This window comes from Octopus sinensis, linkage group LG4 (assembly GCF_006345805.1).
Source record: "Octopus sinensis linkage group LG4, ASM634580v1, whole genome shotgun sequence".
Taxonomy (NCBI): domain Eukaryota; kingdom Metazoa; phylum Mollusca; class Cephalopoda; order Octopoda; family Octopodidae; genus Octopus; species Octopus sinensis.
In genome coordinates, this window is record NC_043000.1 from 76,620,096 (window position 1) to 76,632,595 (window position 12,500).

The 12,500-nt window shown below is 35.9% G+C and overlaps 1 protein-coding gene across 1 annotated transcript in view; it reads left to right on the forward strand.

Annotated features, from left to right (window-relative positions):
• Positions 1–12,500, forward strand: part of LOC115210503 (cytosolic carboxypeptidase 2-like) — a 291,706-nt gene that overhangs the window by 121,171 nt on the left and 158,035 nt on the right. The window contains exons 9-11 of the mRNA XM_029779107.2: positions 1,003–1,127; positions 1,857–2,045; positions 10,715–10,864. Of these exons, the coding sequence (XP_029634967.1) occupies positions 1,003–1,127; positions 1,857–2,045; positions 10,715–10,864 (464 nt within the window). The remainder of the gene's footprint in view (positions 1–1,002; positions 1,128–1,856; positions 2,046–10,714; positions 10,865–12,500) is intronic.

The following is a 12,500-nucleotide window of genomic DNA, read 5'->3' on the forward strand; positions in this document are numbered from 1 at the left end:
TGATTTCTACCAACGAGAGATTGAAAAATCTTGTTGAATGTTGGGAAGAAGTTGGATATATTATTGATTAATTAGTTGATATTTCCTTTATTAAACCCTTTAAATAATTTAAATTAAAAAAAAAACCGTGGGAACTTAGTTGCCAACCCAATATGTGTGTGTGCGCGCGCGTATGTATGTATACATGTGTGTGTGTGTGCGTATGTATCTGTTATATGTATAAACATATCTATACCTATATATAAACACTCATACATAGATATATATGCATGCGCGCGTATACACACACACACACACACACACACACACACACACACACACATACACACACACACACACACACATACACATATATATTTAACAAACCATTCATAAGCTATGAACTCCTAAATTACTATATCTCTTGCCAGAAGTATACAGTCATACACTCGCATATGGCATAATGACAATGACTATTAAAGCAGACAACAGAGGGAGGGCAAGTTTGACAAATATGGTGTCAATTCAATGCTTTACTGAAGAGTGATAGCGACAAGGAGAGAGCGCGAAAGAGAGTTTTAACGGACATTTATTTTTCATTAGAGAAAAAGGAAGACAGACAGAAAGAGAAGTGAGAACGAAAAACAATCAATGAAACAAGGGAAGATTAAGAGTTAAACCCTGGTGGTGAGATAAAGAGTGAGTAGCAATAAAGGAGAAGCGATATGTGTAAGTGAAGAAAGGATATGGTGTGATTCAAATCTGTCGACCAAAGCAAGGTATGCTGAAGAAGAATGTATGTGTGTATAAGTGTATGCTTGTATATGTGTGTAGTATAACATATACACACATACAGAAACACACAGACGCACAAACACGCATGCATATGTATTCATACACATCACTAGATATATTTGCATACACCGCTTCCTGTGTTTTATATTTGTTAATTAATACTTGTTTGTTAATTCATATTTGTTTGTTAATTTATATTTGTTTATTTTTATTTATGTTCGTTAATAGATACAAGTGATGAAGAAAAACAAGCTGTAGTATTGTCAGCTCGTGTCCATCCTGGAGAATCTCAGTCAAGCTGGATGATGAAAGGAATCCTGTATTTTCTGACTAGTCCTCATGTGGCAGCACAGGTGAGGTTCCGTAATGATATGGCTAAAACCTGCTATTCACTTACACACGCGCGCGTGCGTAGCAGTGGAATCTCCGGTGTTCTCGGTCCCCGGTCCATATTCCTGCTCACCGCTACCGGAGCGGAGATGGCTATGGACAAGTGCGAGCCCCGTGTCAGTGGCTGATCTAGCGCACGTCCCTCGCCATCTTCTGCACAATGCTTTTTCCATTTTGTCCGCTGGAAACATGAGACGGACTGAATTACAGGAAATCAGGTGAATGTAAGAATTTCGTAGCTTGCTACGAAAGCAATAAATTTATACATATTCATAATATAATATAATTTTAGAATTATTTATTTTAAACAAATAATTTGAGTAATTATATTTAAGGATGATAGGTTATAGTATTTTTGACAGATGCTAGTGGTGCGTGGAGAAATCTATGGTTATTTATCATGAAAGAGAATCCATTACATTTTTAAAGAATAAAAAATATATTTATTGTTAATACTGTCTCTAGATAAGATGGTTTTACTAGTCGAATATCTGTCTATTTATAAATTAATAACATTTTAGCAGTGTAAAAGTCGGTTTGCGAGTAGGACAATTAACAGTGCATATTACCAGGTTTATGCCACATACAAATCAAAAGGCCTAGTATTCGGTGACACGAGAATATTAATATTAAAGATGAATTAATATATAAATCAATATTCTCATGTATTTAACTGGTTTTGGTTTTTGCAGGAATTACGTAAGAAGTTCATCTTTAAAATAGTTCCCATGTTAAACCCAGATGGGGTTATAATCGGCAACTATCGGTGTTCATTAGTCGGACGTGATTTGAACAGGAATTTTAGGCACCCCATTAAAAGTAGTTGCCCCACGGTATGGTACCTGAAGTCTATGATCGAGAAACTCGGCCAAAATCACCAAGTAAGTATTTCTTCGCAATTACAACAAACCCAAACCCTTTTCCTTACCCTAACCTAATAAATATTTTCCTAATTTAATAAATGACACAATTACACCGCGGTACGCGGCATGCCTAGTCCTTCATGCAACTGATATTGACAGCTAATGGACCGTCTAGCCCGCGGAACTTGTTCTCACCGCGGGAAGCAGAAGAGCAACAGCTCCGTTTTGGTCAGCTATGAAGCGGGGAAAGATACGACAGTCAGATAATAATATATGACGGATGCAATGTAAGTATTCGCCGCCTTCACCCGGCCATTCAGAGGTTATTTCCTCTCTGCTCATTTCTGGTGGAGACTAACCACCCTGCTTGTCATCTCTTCGCAGTTCTTGCCCACCTGGAGGTCTGGATCAGACCAAGTCCCGAGCAGTTTAGCCAGTCTGTTCGTACATCGCTCCACGACGTTGTTGGATAGCATGGCCCTATCTCTTCAGGTACCGAGCCACAGACGTACTGAATTCTAATTAATTTTTCTCTCTTGATAATGCCTCATATTCTCTTGGAGTAGTATCGATCACCTTTGTGTGTTGTATCTGACGCTACTACGGTTTCTGATTTAGGCACAAGGCCTGTAATTTTTGAGGGGATGTCGATACCATCAATTTAACCAAAAATCAAAAATTCATTATAATGGACTTATGAATGGTAGAAACGGTCGCGTGTCCAATAAAATAGCGTATAACTACATTTTGAATCCCGGTTCTGTTAAAGGTAATTGTTTTATCAATTCAATGCCGTTAAAAATAAGGCAAGAGTTTAAGTATAAAGTTAGATTTTGTTGAGATCTCTTTTTCCTCAGAGTATAATGCTTTATTATTATTATTGTTGTTGTTGTTGTTGTTGTTATTATTGTTATTATTATTATTATTATTATTATTATTATTATTATTATTATTATTATTATTATTATTATTATTATTATTATTATTCTATGTTTGACTTTTGCTTTATGTCTGTACAAGTTGGCTCCAAGTCTCACCCAGAGACCTCAAGAGACAACAGATTGGAAGTTCTGTGCCATATATTTGGTTTTTTTTTGTTGGTGTTGTACTAGTGAATGTCTAATACATAAAAAAAAAAATAAAAATAAGAAAAAAAAAGTTTGTTTTAAACCTTGGGATTACATAGAGAGTATATTGCGTAGAATATGAGCAGTTCCCATGAGCACTATCTTTTGAATTTCTGCCATTTTGGGGTTTCCTGGTATCTGAGTTAGGTAGCAATCAGTCTCTTTCGCTATCATTCCCAGGGCACCTATGGCAACAGGTATTGTTTTAGTCTTCAGCTTCCACATTTTGCTGATTTCTATTTCAAGATCTTTATATTTGCTCAGGTTTTGGTAGGTCTTGACAGATACGTTTATATCGATTGGGACAGTCATATCAATGAGGAGGCATATTCTTTGTCTGAACTCTTTCAATATGATGTCTGGCCTATTTGCATCTATCTTCCTGTCAGCTTGAATGGTGAAGTTCCAGAGGAGTGAGATGTGGTCATTTTCAAGCACTGGAGGTGGATTGTGTTCCCACCAGTTTTTTTCATGGGGCAAATCCAGGTTTTTGCAAATTACCCAGTGAATATATTGTGCAGCTCTATCATGCCTATTGAGGTACTCTGTAGGCGCTAGAAGACTGCATTTGGAGACAACATGATCAATGGTTTCATTTTGTTGTCGGCATACACGACATGTTGGGCTACTGCCGTTCTTTAATATGTTGGCCTGGTAGTTTCTTGTTGGTAGGCATTGATCTTGAGCTGCTATGATAAACCCCTCTGTTTCAGATTTTAAGCCAGAGGCCATTAGCCATTGATGGGTCAGGGCTTTGTCGATATCTGCATTATTCGCTCTCTTTGGGTATTTGCCATAGAGAGGTTTTTCTTGCCATTTATTATTCAGAATATCTAAGGCCGCAGTTTTGGCACGGGTTTTCATGCGCCTAGCTTTTTCTGTGCTTGTTTCTTGTATGTCTATCTCTAATTCCGAAATTGGTTGTATTCGGAATTCACTTAGATATTCCTTTGCCTGTTTTGTGACTGAGTATGATGCTTTCTTGTTTTCATGTTTTGAGACAAGTTTTAACATCCAGTCCTCAGACTTTTTCAGGTAGGTGTCTAGGCCAATTGTAGCAATCTTCATTGTTATTGCCAGTTGCAAAAGACCACGGCCTCCCTCTTTTCTTGGCAGATAGAGTCGTTCTGTATCTGCCTTAGGGTGGTGCATTCTATGCATTGTCAACAGTTTCCTTATTTTTCTGTCGAGCTGACATATTTCAGTAATTGACCAGTTAACAATATTGAAACTGTAAGTCACGACTGGTATGGCTAATGCATTGATCGCTTCGATTCTGTTTCTTGCATTCAGCTCTGTCTTGAGTATTGCTCTCACTCTTCGATAGCATTCTCTCCTGATCCTTTCCTTCATCTCTGAATGCCTTATTCCGTTCCCTGGGTCTAGTTCTTTTATGACATTCTGCTGGTCAAGGTTAACGTTAGATGTTTCTGTCATTTTTCCTTTGATAAAGGTAGCTTTTGCACATTTATCGAGGCCGAATTGCATTCTGGTGTCGTCACTGAATTGTTTGACTATCGCTAGTAAGCCCTTGAGTTGTTGGTCATTTTTTGCAAAAAGCTTTAAATCATCCATGTAAATGAGATGATTTATATTTTTATCAAACATTTTATACCCGTACTGCGCGTCATTGAGCAGCTTTGAGAGAGGTATTAAGGATAAACAAAAGAGGAGTGGTGACAGTGAGTCACCCTGGAAAATGCCACACGAAATGTTTACATCACCAGCATTTAGGGATTCATTGTCACTGTTCAGAGTTAGTCTGGTTCTCCATGATCTCATACTTACATTCAAGAAGTTTCGCAGAGTAGGTGCTATCTTATACATTTCCAGGCATTTCCTAATCCAGCTATGTGGTAGGCTATCAAAAGCCTTTTTATAGTCTATCTAGGCTATTGATAAGTTTTTGTGTCGTTTGTGACAATCTTCTAAGATCATCTTATTGATGAGTAGTTGATCTTTACAGCCGTAGGATCCACGTTTACATCCTTTCTGTTCATTAGGGAATATGCTGCTGTCTGTTAAAAAACTATAGGTATATTCCGTCAGGACAGATGTTAGTGTTTTGTACATAGTTGTTAAGCTGGTTATGGGTCTATAGTTTTTTGGTTCATTTGTTTCTTCACTTTTTGGAAGCAGGAATGTTATCCCATTAACTAGCCAAGGAGGCATCCTACTAGGGTGTTGCAAAACATCATTGTACAGTTCTGTTATCAGTTCATGGCTCTCTGGGAAGGCATTCAGCCAGAAGTTACGAATTTTATCCTTTCCTGGAGACTTCCATTTGCTTGACCTCCTGAGAGCAGATCTTATATCTTCTACCTTGACACCCTCCCACTTTTGCTCTTCTAAGGGGTCCAGTTCTGTAGATATTCTGTCAATTCAGGGGGCCTTTTCGTTGTGTATTTTTTCTTCTGCCCAGATTTTATTCCAAAATCCCTGCACTTCTTCTTTTGATGGTACAGACCTTGCAGTAAACGCTGTTTTTCCTATCTTCCTGTAAAAATTCTTGGTGTTATTTTTAAACATGTTGTTGTCCTTGAAAAATCTAACACGCTTTTCATACCTCGCTATGCGGGCAGCTTTGGCATATACCTTTTGCTTGATGGTTTCTATGGTGGCATCAATATCAAGTATAGTTTTCATATTGTATTTTTTCAGTAATTTTTGGGTTTTTGTAGGTTTGGTAGTCTTGTGAGCCTTCAGGTTTTTCAAATATTCAATGTCAGATCTAAATATTTTAATTTGTTGTTGCAGACGCTCTTGCCAAGAAGGCTTTCTGTGGGAATGTTGCCGTTTTCTAATCTTTACACCACATAGGATCGTTGAGATTTTCGCGGATGCATAGTATAGGTGGTTGAGGCTTGTGATATCAACATCATTAGCTGAAATTATATCCTTAAGTGCAAGCCGGATTTTCCCAATTATTTTCATGTTTTGGTTAGAGTTGCGGATTTTAGGAAGTGTATCACGTTCATCCATGCTGGTTTCTTTAATTTTCAGCCATTCAATCATGATTTGATTTTTTAGCTCATGTAGTTCTGTTGGGTCAATATTTGTGTGACTTCCTTTATCTATTTGATGCTCATCTGTCTTAGTGTTTATGATTGGTTCAGGGAGTATTTCACTTTGCCTATCACTTATACTAACTCTTTCAATCCTCACTTCGTTTTTATCAGCCCTGGGCTGGTCTATAATTATTTCCTCTGTATTATCTTCTCTAGCTGCAGCTTCGTTCATTTTATCCGATATTGCTTGTCTAACTTGATCAATCTCTACTTCAGTCAGTAATTTTTTTTTTTATAATGTTTCCTCTGAAGTTGGCAAGTTTGTTACTGTCTATGTAGGGTCTTACTTCAGGGTGTTTCTGTCTCCAGTTTAAGTATGCTTGTACAGTGCTAGATTTATCTGTTGGGAAATATATGGCATGGTAGAAGGCCTCAAGAACTTCTTTATTATCTTCCCTAGACCATTTCTCCTTCTTTTTCTTTTGATTATTTGGCGATGAGCATGGATGGCCATCTGTTGGAATATTCTGGTTGTGGGGTATGTCCAGCTCCTGTGTGTTGGGAAGATTTGATCCAGTAGCTGATTTTTCAATCAGAATTTGGTTCAATTTTCGGGTACGTGGTCTTTTGTAATCCGCGCAACGACCAATGCGGTTTATTGTTTCATTTGTTGACCTTGAAGCATGACGAGCATCCATTCTTATATTAGGAGATGGATCTGTCAGTTTAGGGTTCTCTACATGTAAGCATTACTCATAGCGCAGCTTTTTAAGACTAGCAGATCTATATTCGTCTGTATTTTTTTTGTTGATAGTTTTATCTCCGAACATTTTTTTTTCTCCTCTTCCTTTCTTCAAGGCTTACTCTGCCTGTATTAGTTCGAAATAATGAGAATAAAATACGGAGAAGGAAAAGAAAAGAAAGGGAAAAAGACGGGATCTGTCAGTTATTATTGTTATTACTATCACCTTCACCACCATCACCATCATCAGCAACATCACCATCACCATCATCATCATCAATGACATTGTTTTATGAGTAGCCACAGCCACCATCAACACCCCATTGTGTGGGAGAATGGTTGGTTAAAGAATTCATGTTCTTTGGGTCTATAAATATATTCGGCAGATGGTGGAGACAAAGGACGTTAATGGTCAGTAAAAGGTCAAACCTGTTTACATTTATTTATTTTATTTTATTTATTTATTAATTTTTTTTCTTTTCCTTTCTCTTTTCCTTCTCTCCACATACATATGTATATGTATATGTATACTCACTCACATATATTATCTGATGTTTACGTCGATGATTTAAAAAAAAAAAAACTTTCTGAGTTCAATGTTATGTATATATTTTTTAAATTTCTGAATTCAGTTGTATGTATATATTAGTAGGTGCTTAATTCCATAACTTTTTATCGTGCATTTAATTGTGTTGTTACAATAAAAGGTAATTTAAAAGGCAATTTTACACATTCTTATAGTTATGAGAGACGACTAAATGTAAATGTTCACACAGAATTGGAGATATTTATGTTTCTAACTTTTCTTGTTAGGTGTACGTTTGTATGAGCTGTAGATATGTAAGTTTTTAAAACTTATTTTGAGGGAAATTCAAATTATTCACAGAAAACAGTAGATCTTCCAGTTTTCTACAGTTGTTTTTTTCAGTTGTCCTGCTGGGTTCGTTGTTGCCAGTTCAGAGCATCGTAAAAATACGTCCATCCTCTGTCACGTTATTATTATTATATTATTATTATTATTATTATTATTATTATTATTATTATTATTATCATCATCATCATCATCATCATCATCATCATCATCATCATTATAGCAGCGAGCTGGCAGAATCGCTAGCAACTCGGGCTCGATGCTTAACAGCATTCGTCTGCCTTTACGTTCTGAGTTTAAATTTCGCCGAGGTCAACTTTACTTCCCCCTCTCAGGATCGATTAAAAAGGTACCAGTTAAGTACTGGGGTCGGTGTAATCGACTTACCCCTCTATCGAAATTATTGGCCTTATGCCAAAATTTGAAACCATTATTATTATTATTATTATTATTATTATTATTATTATTATTATTATTATTATTATTATTTATTATTATTATCATCATCATCATCATCATTATTATATATTTTTTACTTTTAATCTGCATGTTTGTTACAGTCATTCGCTGGGACACACCCAGCGTTCTGGGGCGAGTGAAGGATAAGAGATGCTACAGTATGACTGAAAGCTTGGGAAGGGGAAGTAGCGAAATATCTTCATGTAATACAACACAGATATTTAAATAGATATGGTTTTTATAAGGATGTAGGTAGTACTTGTAAGTACAATCTTTTGGATTTCTTTGAGACATGGTTTCCTTGGATATTATCTAAATGTTTCTAACATCCTTTTTTTTTTTATTATACCTAGGGTACCTACAATAACAGTTCTCGCTTTAAGATACTACACCTTCTGTATTTCAATTTCCAGTTCCTCATATCTACTTAACTTGTCAAATTCCTTTACCGATATATTTTTATCAGTGGGAACACTTAAATCTATTAGTCTACAATTATTTTCTTCCCAGTCTTTAATGACTATGTCTGGTCGATTAGCCTGGATTGTTTTGTCAGTGTTGACCGGAAACCCCCCAGAGGATATTGATATTTTACCTTCAATGACTGGCTCAGGATGATGTTCATACCAGTAAGCAGGAGTACTGATTTTTAGTGTTTACATATTTTCCAATGTAAATACTGTCCTATCCTATCGTGGCGATTTTTGTATTCATTTGGTGTCAGCACAGGACATTCCGAGACGAGATGGTCTATTGTTTCGTCAAATGTGTCGCAGAATCTGCATTTAGGGTCAGAAACGTTTTGAAAAACTTTAGCCTGGTAGTTTTTTGTGAGCCTGGTAGTTTTTTGTGCCTTTTGAAGCCTTTAGACTCTGCTTTCACTCCTGAACATCTCAGCCACTGATGGGCTGTTGCTTGATCTACATCAGCTTTTCGACTTCGAAGAAAATACTGTCCATGCAGAGGATTCTGGCTCCACCGCTCCTCAATTTGTTTCTGCTCGTTCTTCTTTGCAGTCTACTTGTTTGGTGGCAGTGATTTCTTCAACTATTTTAGGGTTAATATCAAGTTCCCTTGCGAATTTGCAAGCTTCCTTGACAATAGAATGTGATGTTTTGCTGCTTCCGTGTTTGCACACGAGTTGCAACGTCCAATCCTCTGTACAAGATAAGTACCTGTTCACAGCTATTGTGGAGGTCTTATAGTACAGTTCTACCTGCATCGTTCCTCTTACCCCCATTACTTCTAGGTAGGTACAAGTGATCAACATCTGCTTTTGGGTGGTGCATGTTCTTAGAAATTTTTTGTCTTCCTGACGAAGCGCTAGAGCTCTGTAAGATTTCAGGTAATGATGTTAAAACTATATTGGACTACTGGAAGTGGAAATGGTCGATGCGATTTTTGGAGTTGAGTTCAATTTTTAGTTTGAGTTTTATTCTCCTGTAATATTCCTTTCTTATTTTTTCCTTCATAGTAGCATGTTCTCCTTCATTTATCCCCAGGTATTTGTAAATTTGTTATGGGTCAAGCTCCTTCATGGTAGTGTCGGTATCTAATTTAATGGAAGCTGTTTTCCCGAGCTTGCCTCTTACAAAAGTTGCTTTACCACATTTATTAAGGTCGAAGTCCACCCTGATGTTATTACTGAATTCTTTAACAGCTGTTAGCAGCCCTACTAGCTCTTCGGCATTTCTAGCAAACAGCTTCATATCATCCATGTAAAACAGATGGTTTATTGTCGTATTGTAAACTTTGAACCCATACCTGAGTAATTGACTTTTGCTCCCATAAGAATTCCTTTTACAGTATTTTTGAGCTTGTGGAAGGATAGATCTCTGTTCAAGGAAAGTGTATATTCTGTCAGTTAATATGGATGTGAAGATCTTGTAGGTGGTGTTGAGACATGTTATTGGTCGGTAGTTCTTTGAATTTGTTGTCTTCAGTTTTTGGTTGAAGGCATGTTGTTCCTCCTGTCAGCCAAGCAGGTATTTGCTCTGGGTTCTGGATGACATCAGTCAGGGAGGCAGCTAAATTTTGGTGTACTTCTGTCAGACAATTTAGCCAGAAGTTAGGAATTCAGTCCTAGGGTTTTCCATTTGTGAGTCATCCTACTTAGTTCTTCTACTTCTATTGCTTCCCATTTCTGCCATAATAATAATAATAATAATAATAATAATAATAATAATAATAATAATAAAGACTTGGTACAAATATATATAACATACAGAAAATTGCACTACTTGGCACTGCACACATCCTACGCAAAACACTTTCAATACAGTAACCATAAGAGCATCAAACCAAACCACAGCACATACCCAAGGAATACAGAATCATCATCATCATCAAGGAATCATCATCATCATCATCATCATCATCATTATTATTATTATTATTATTATTATTATTATTATTATTATTATTATTATTATTATTATTATTATTATCATTATTATTATTATTATTATCATTGCGACTAGATAATGCTTTACTGTGATTTACACGGCCATAGCAGGAAACACAATGTTTTTATGTACGGAAACAACACGTGTGACAACGGGAAATCTGGGATAGCAAGTGCCAAATCTTTTCTCAATGACAGACTCTTTCCATGGATCACTGCATTACAGGTCTGTTTGATTTTTATTTATAAATACACAAATTTAACTCTATCTATCTATCTATCTATCTATCTATCTATCTATCTATCTATCTATCTATCTATCTATCTATCTATCTATCTATCTATCTATCTATCTACCTATCTATCTATCTATCTATCTATCTATCTATCTATCTATCTATCTATCTATCTATCTATCTATTTATCTATCTATCTATCTATATATCTATCTATCTGTCTGTCTGTCTGTCTGTCTGTCTGTCTGTCTGTCTGTCTGTCTGTCTGTATGTCGCTCTCTCTCTCTCTCTCTCTCTCTCTATCTATATATATATATATGTAATTATTAAGTATATAATAAAAATATAATTATAATTAAGGGCGCTGGAGTCAAGACGTATTATAATTATATTTTAATTATAATTATAAACCATATATGTAACAATTAATACAGACTATATAGTTATACAATAGTAAGGACACTAATGAGTAGCGCCATATGCTAGAAATAGACGCCAAATGACTCTAAGAACTACATTATTTACCACATTAGCACAGGCTGAAAGCGAGTAAAATGAAAAGTGATTTTTAAAAATGGTTTAACCATAGATCGATTTCTAGTTTAGGTAACTTCCTTTACCGTCTTCAGTATGGTACAACTCAAAGTACATAATTATAAACATTTATACATGCCCATACGAATATAATGCATCCACAAGCTAAATCTAATCCGCTCATCTCAGCCACGTGTGAATACGACCAAAAATAATCCCGGAGTAAATATACTGGTTGAAGTGGTTTATATTTATATTTATATTCTCACTGTTGCTACATCCATGGTTGGAGAGCGTCGTCTTTATAAAAAACGGCCGTGAGTTGGGTGAACTTATCATGCAAGTAGGCAATGTAGAATGTATATTTTCACGAGGTCTCTAAACTTGGAAGGGTTGCTAGACCCCATAGGGATGATGACGAAGTTATTTACTGTGTCGTTTCTAGTCTCAGCCTCTTATCGAACCTGATAATAGTTCGATGGGCTGTAAGGATAGATCGGAGCTTTATTTATTGCAAATATGATTTGTATCGCCTGTCATTTTATCGGAATTTTCTGTCTAATCTCGGTATGAAACGAACTGTATGTGATTCTTGATTACTAAATTTTCTTGGGCATATTTATGCCCGAGACTAACAAACTGCGTTTTACCACAGTCACTCTATTAATCCAACAACAATGTTATATATATGTATATATTTATATACATACATATATACATATGCATATGTCTGTGTGTATATATCTCTCTCTCTCTCTCTCTCTCTCTCTCTATATATATATATATATATATATATATATATATATATGTGTAAGTACGTATACATACATGCAAACACAGCACACACATATATACACATATATAATTGCATATATATATTAGACAATGGAGAACAGAACGCGACTTCAAAAAGGGTTTCAGTAAACCTTCCCTGTCCAAATTATATATCAAATTATATATAAACAAAACTGTCCGACGAACGGGTACGTGAAACTCTGAGTAACACTTTTTGTGATATGTTTGCTGCTTTGCAATAAAGTATATATATATATATATACAGGGGTTGGTCAAAGTAATGGAAACACCTTAAAA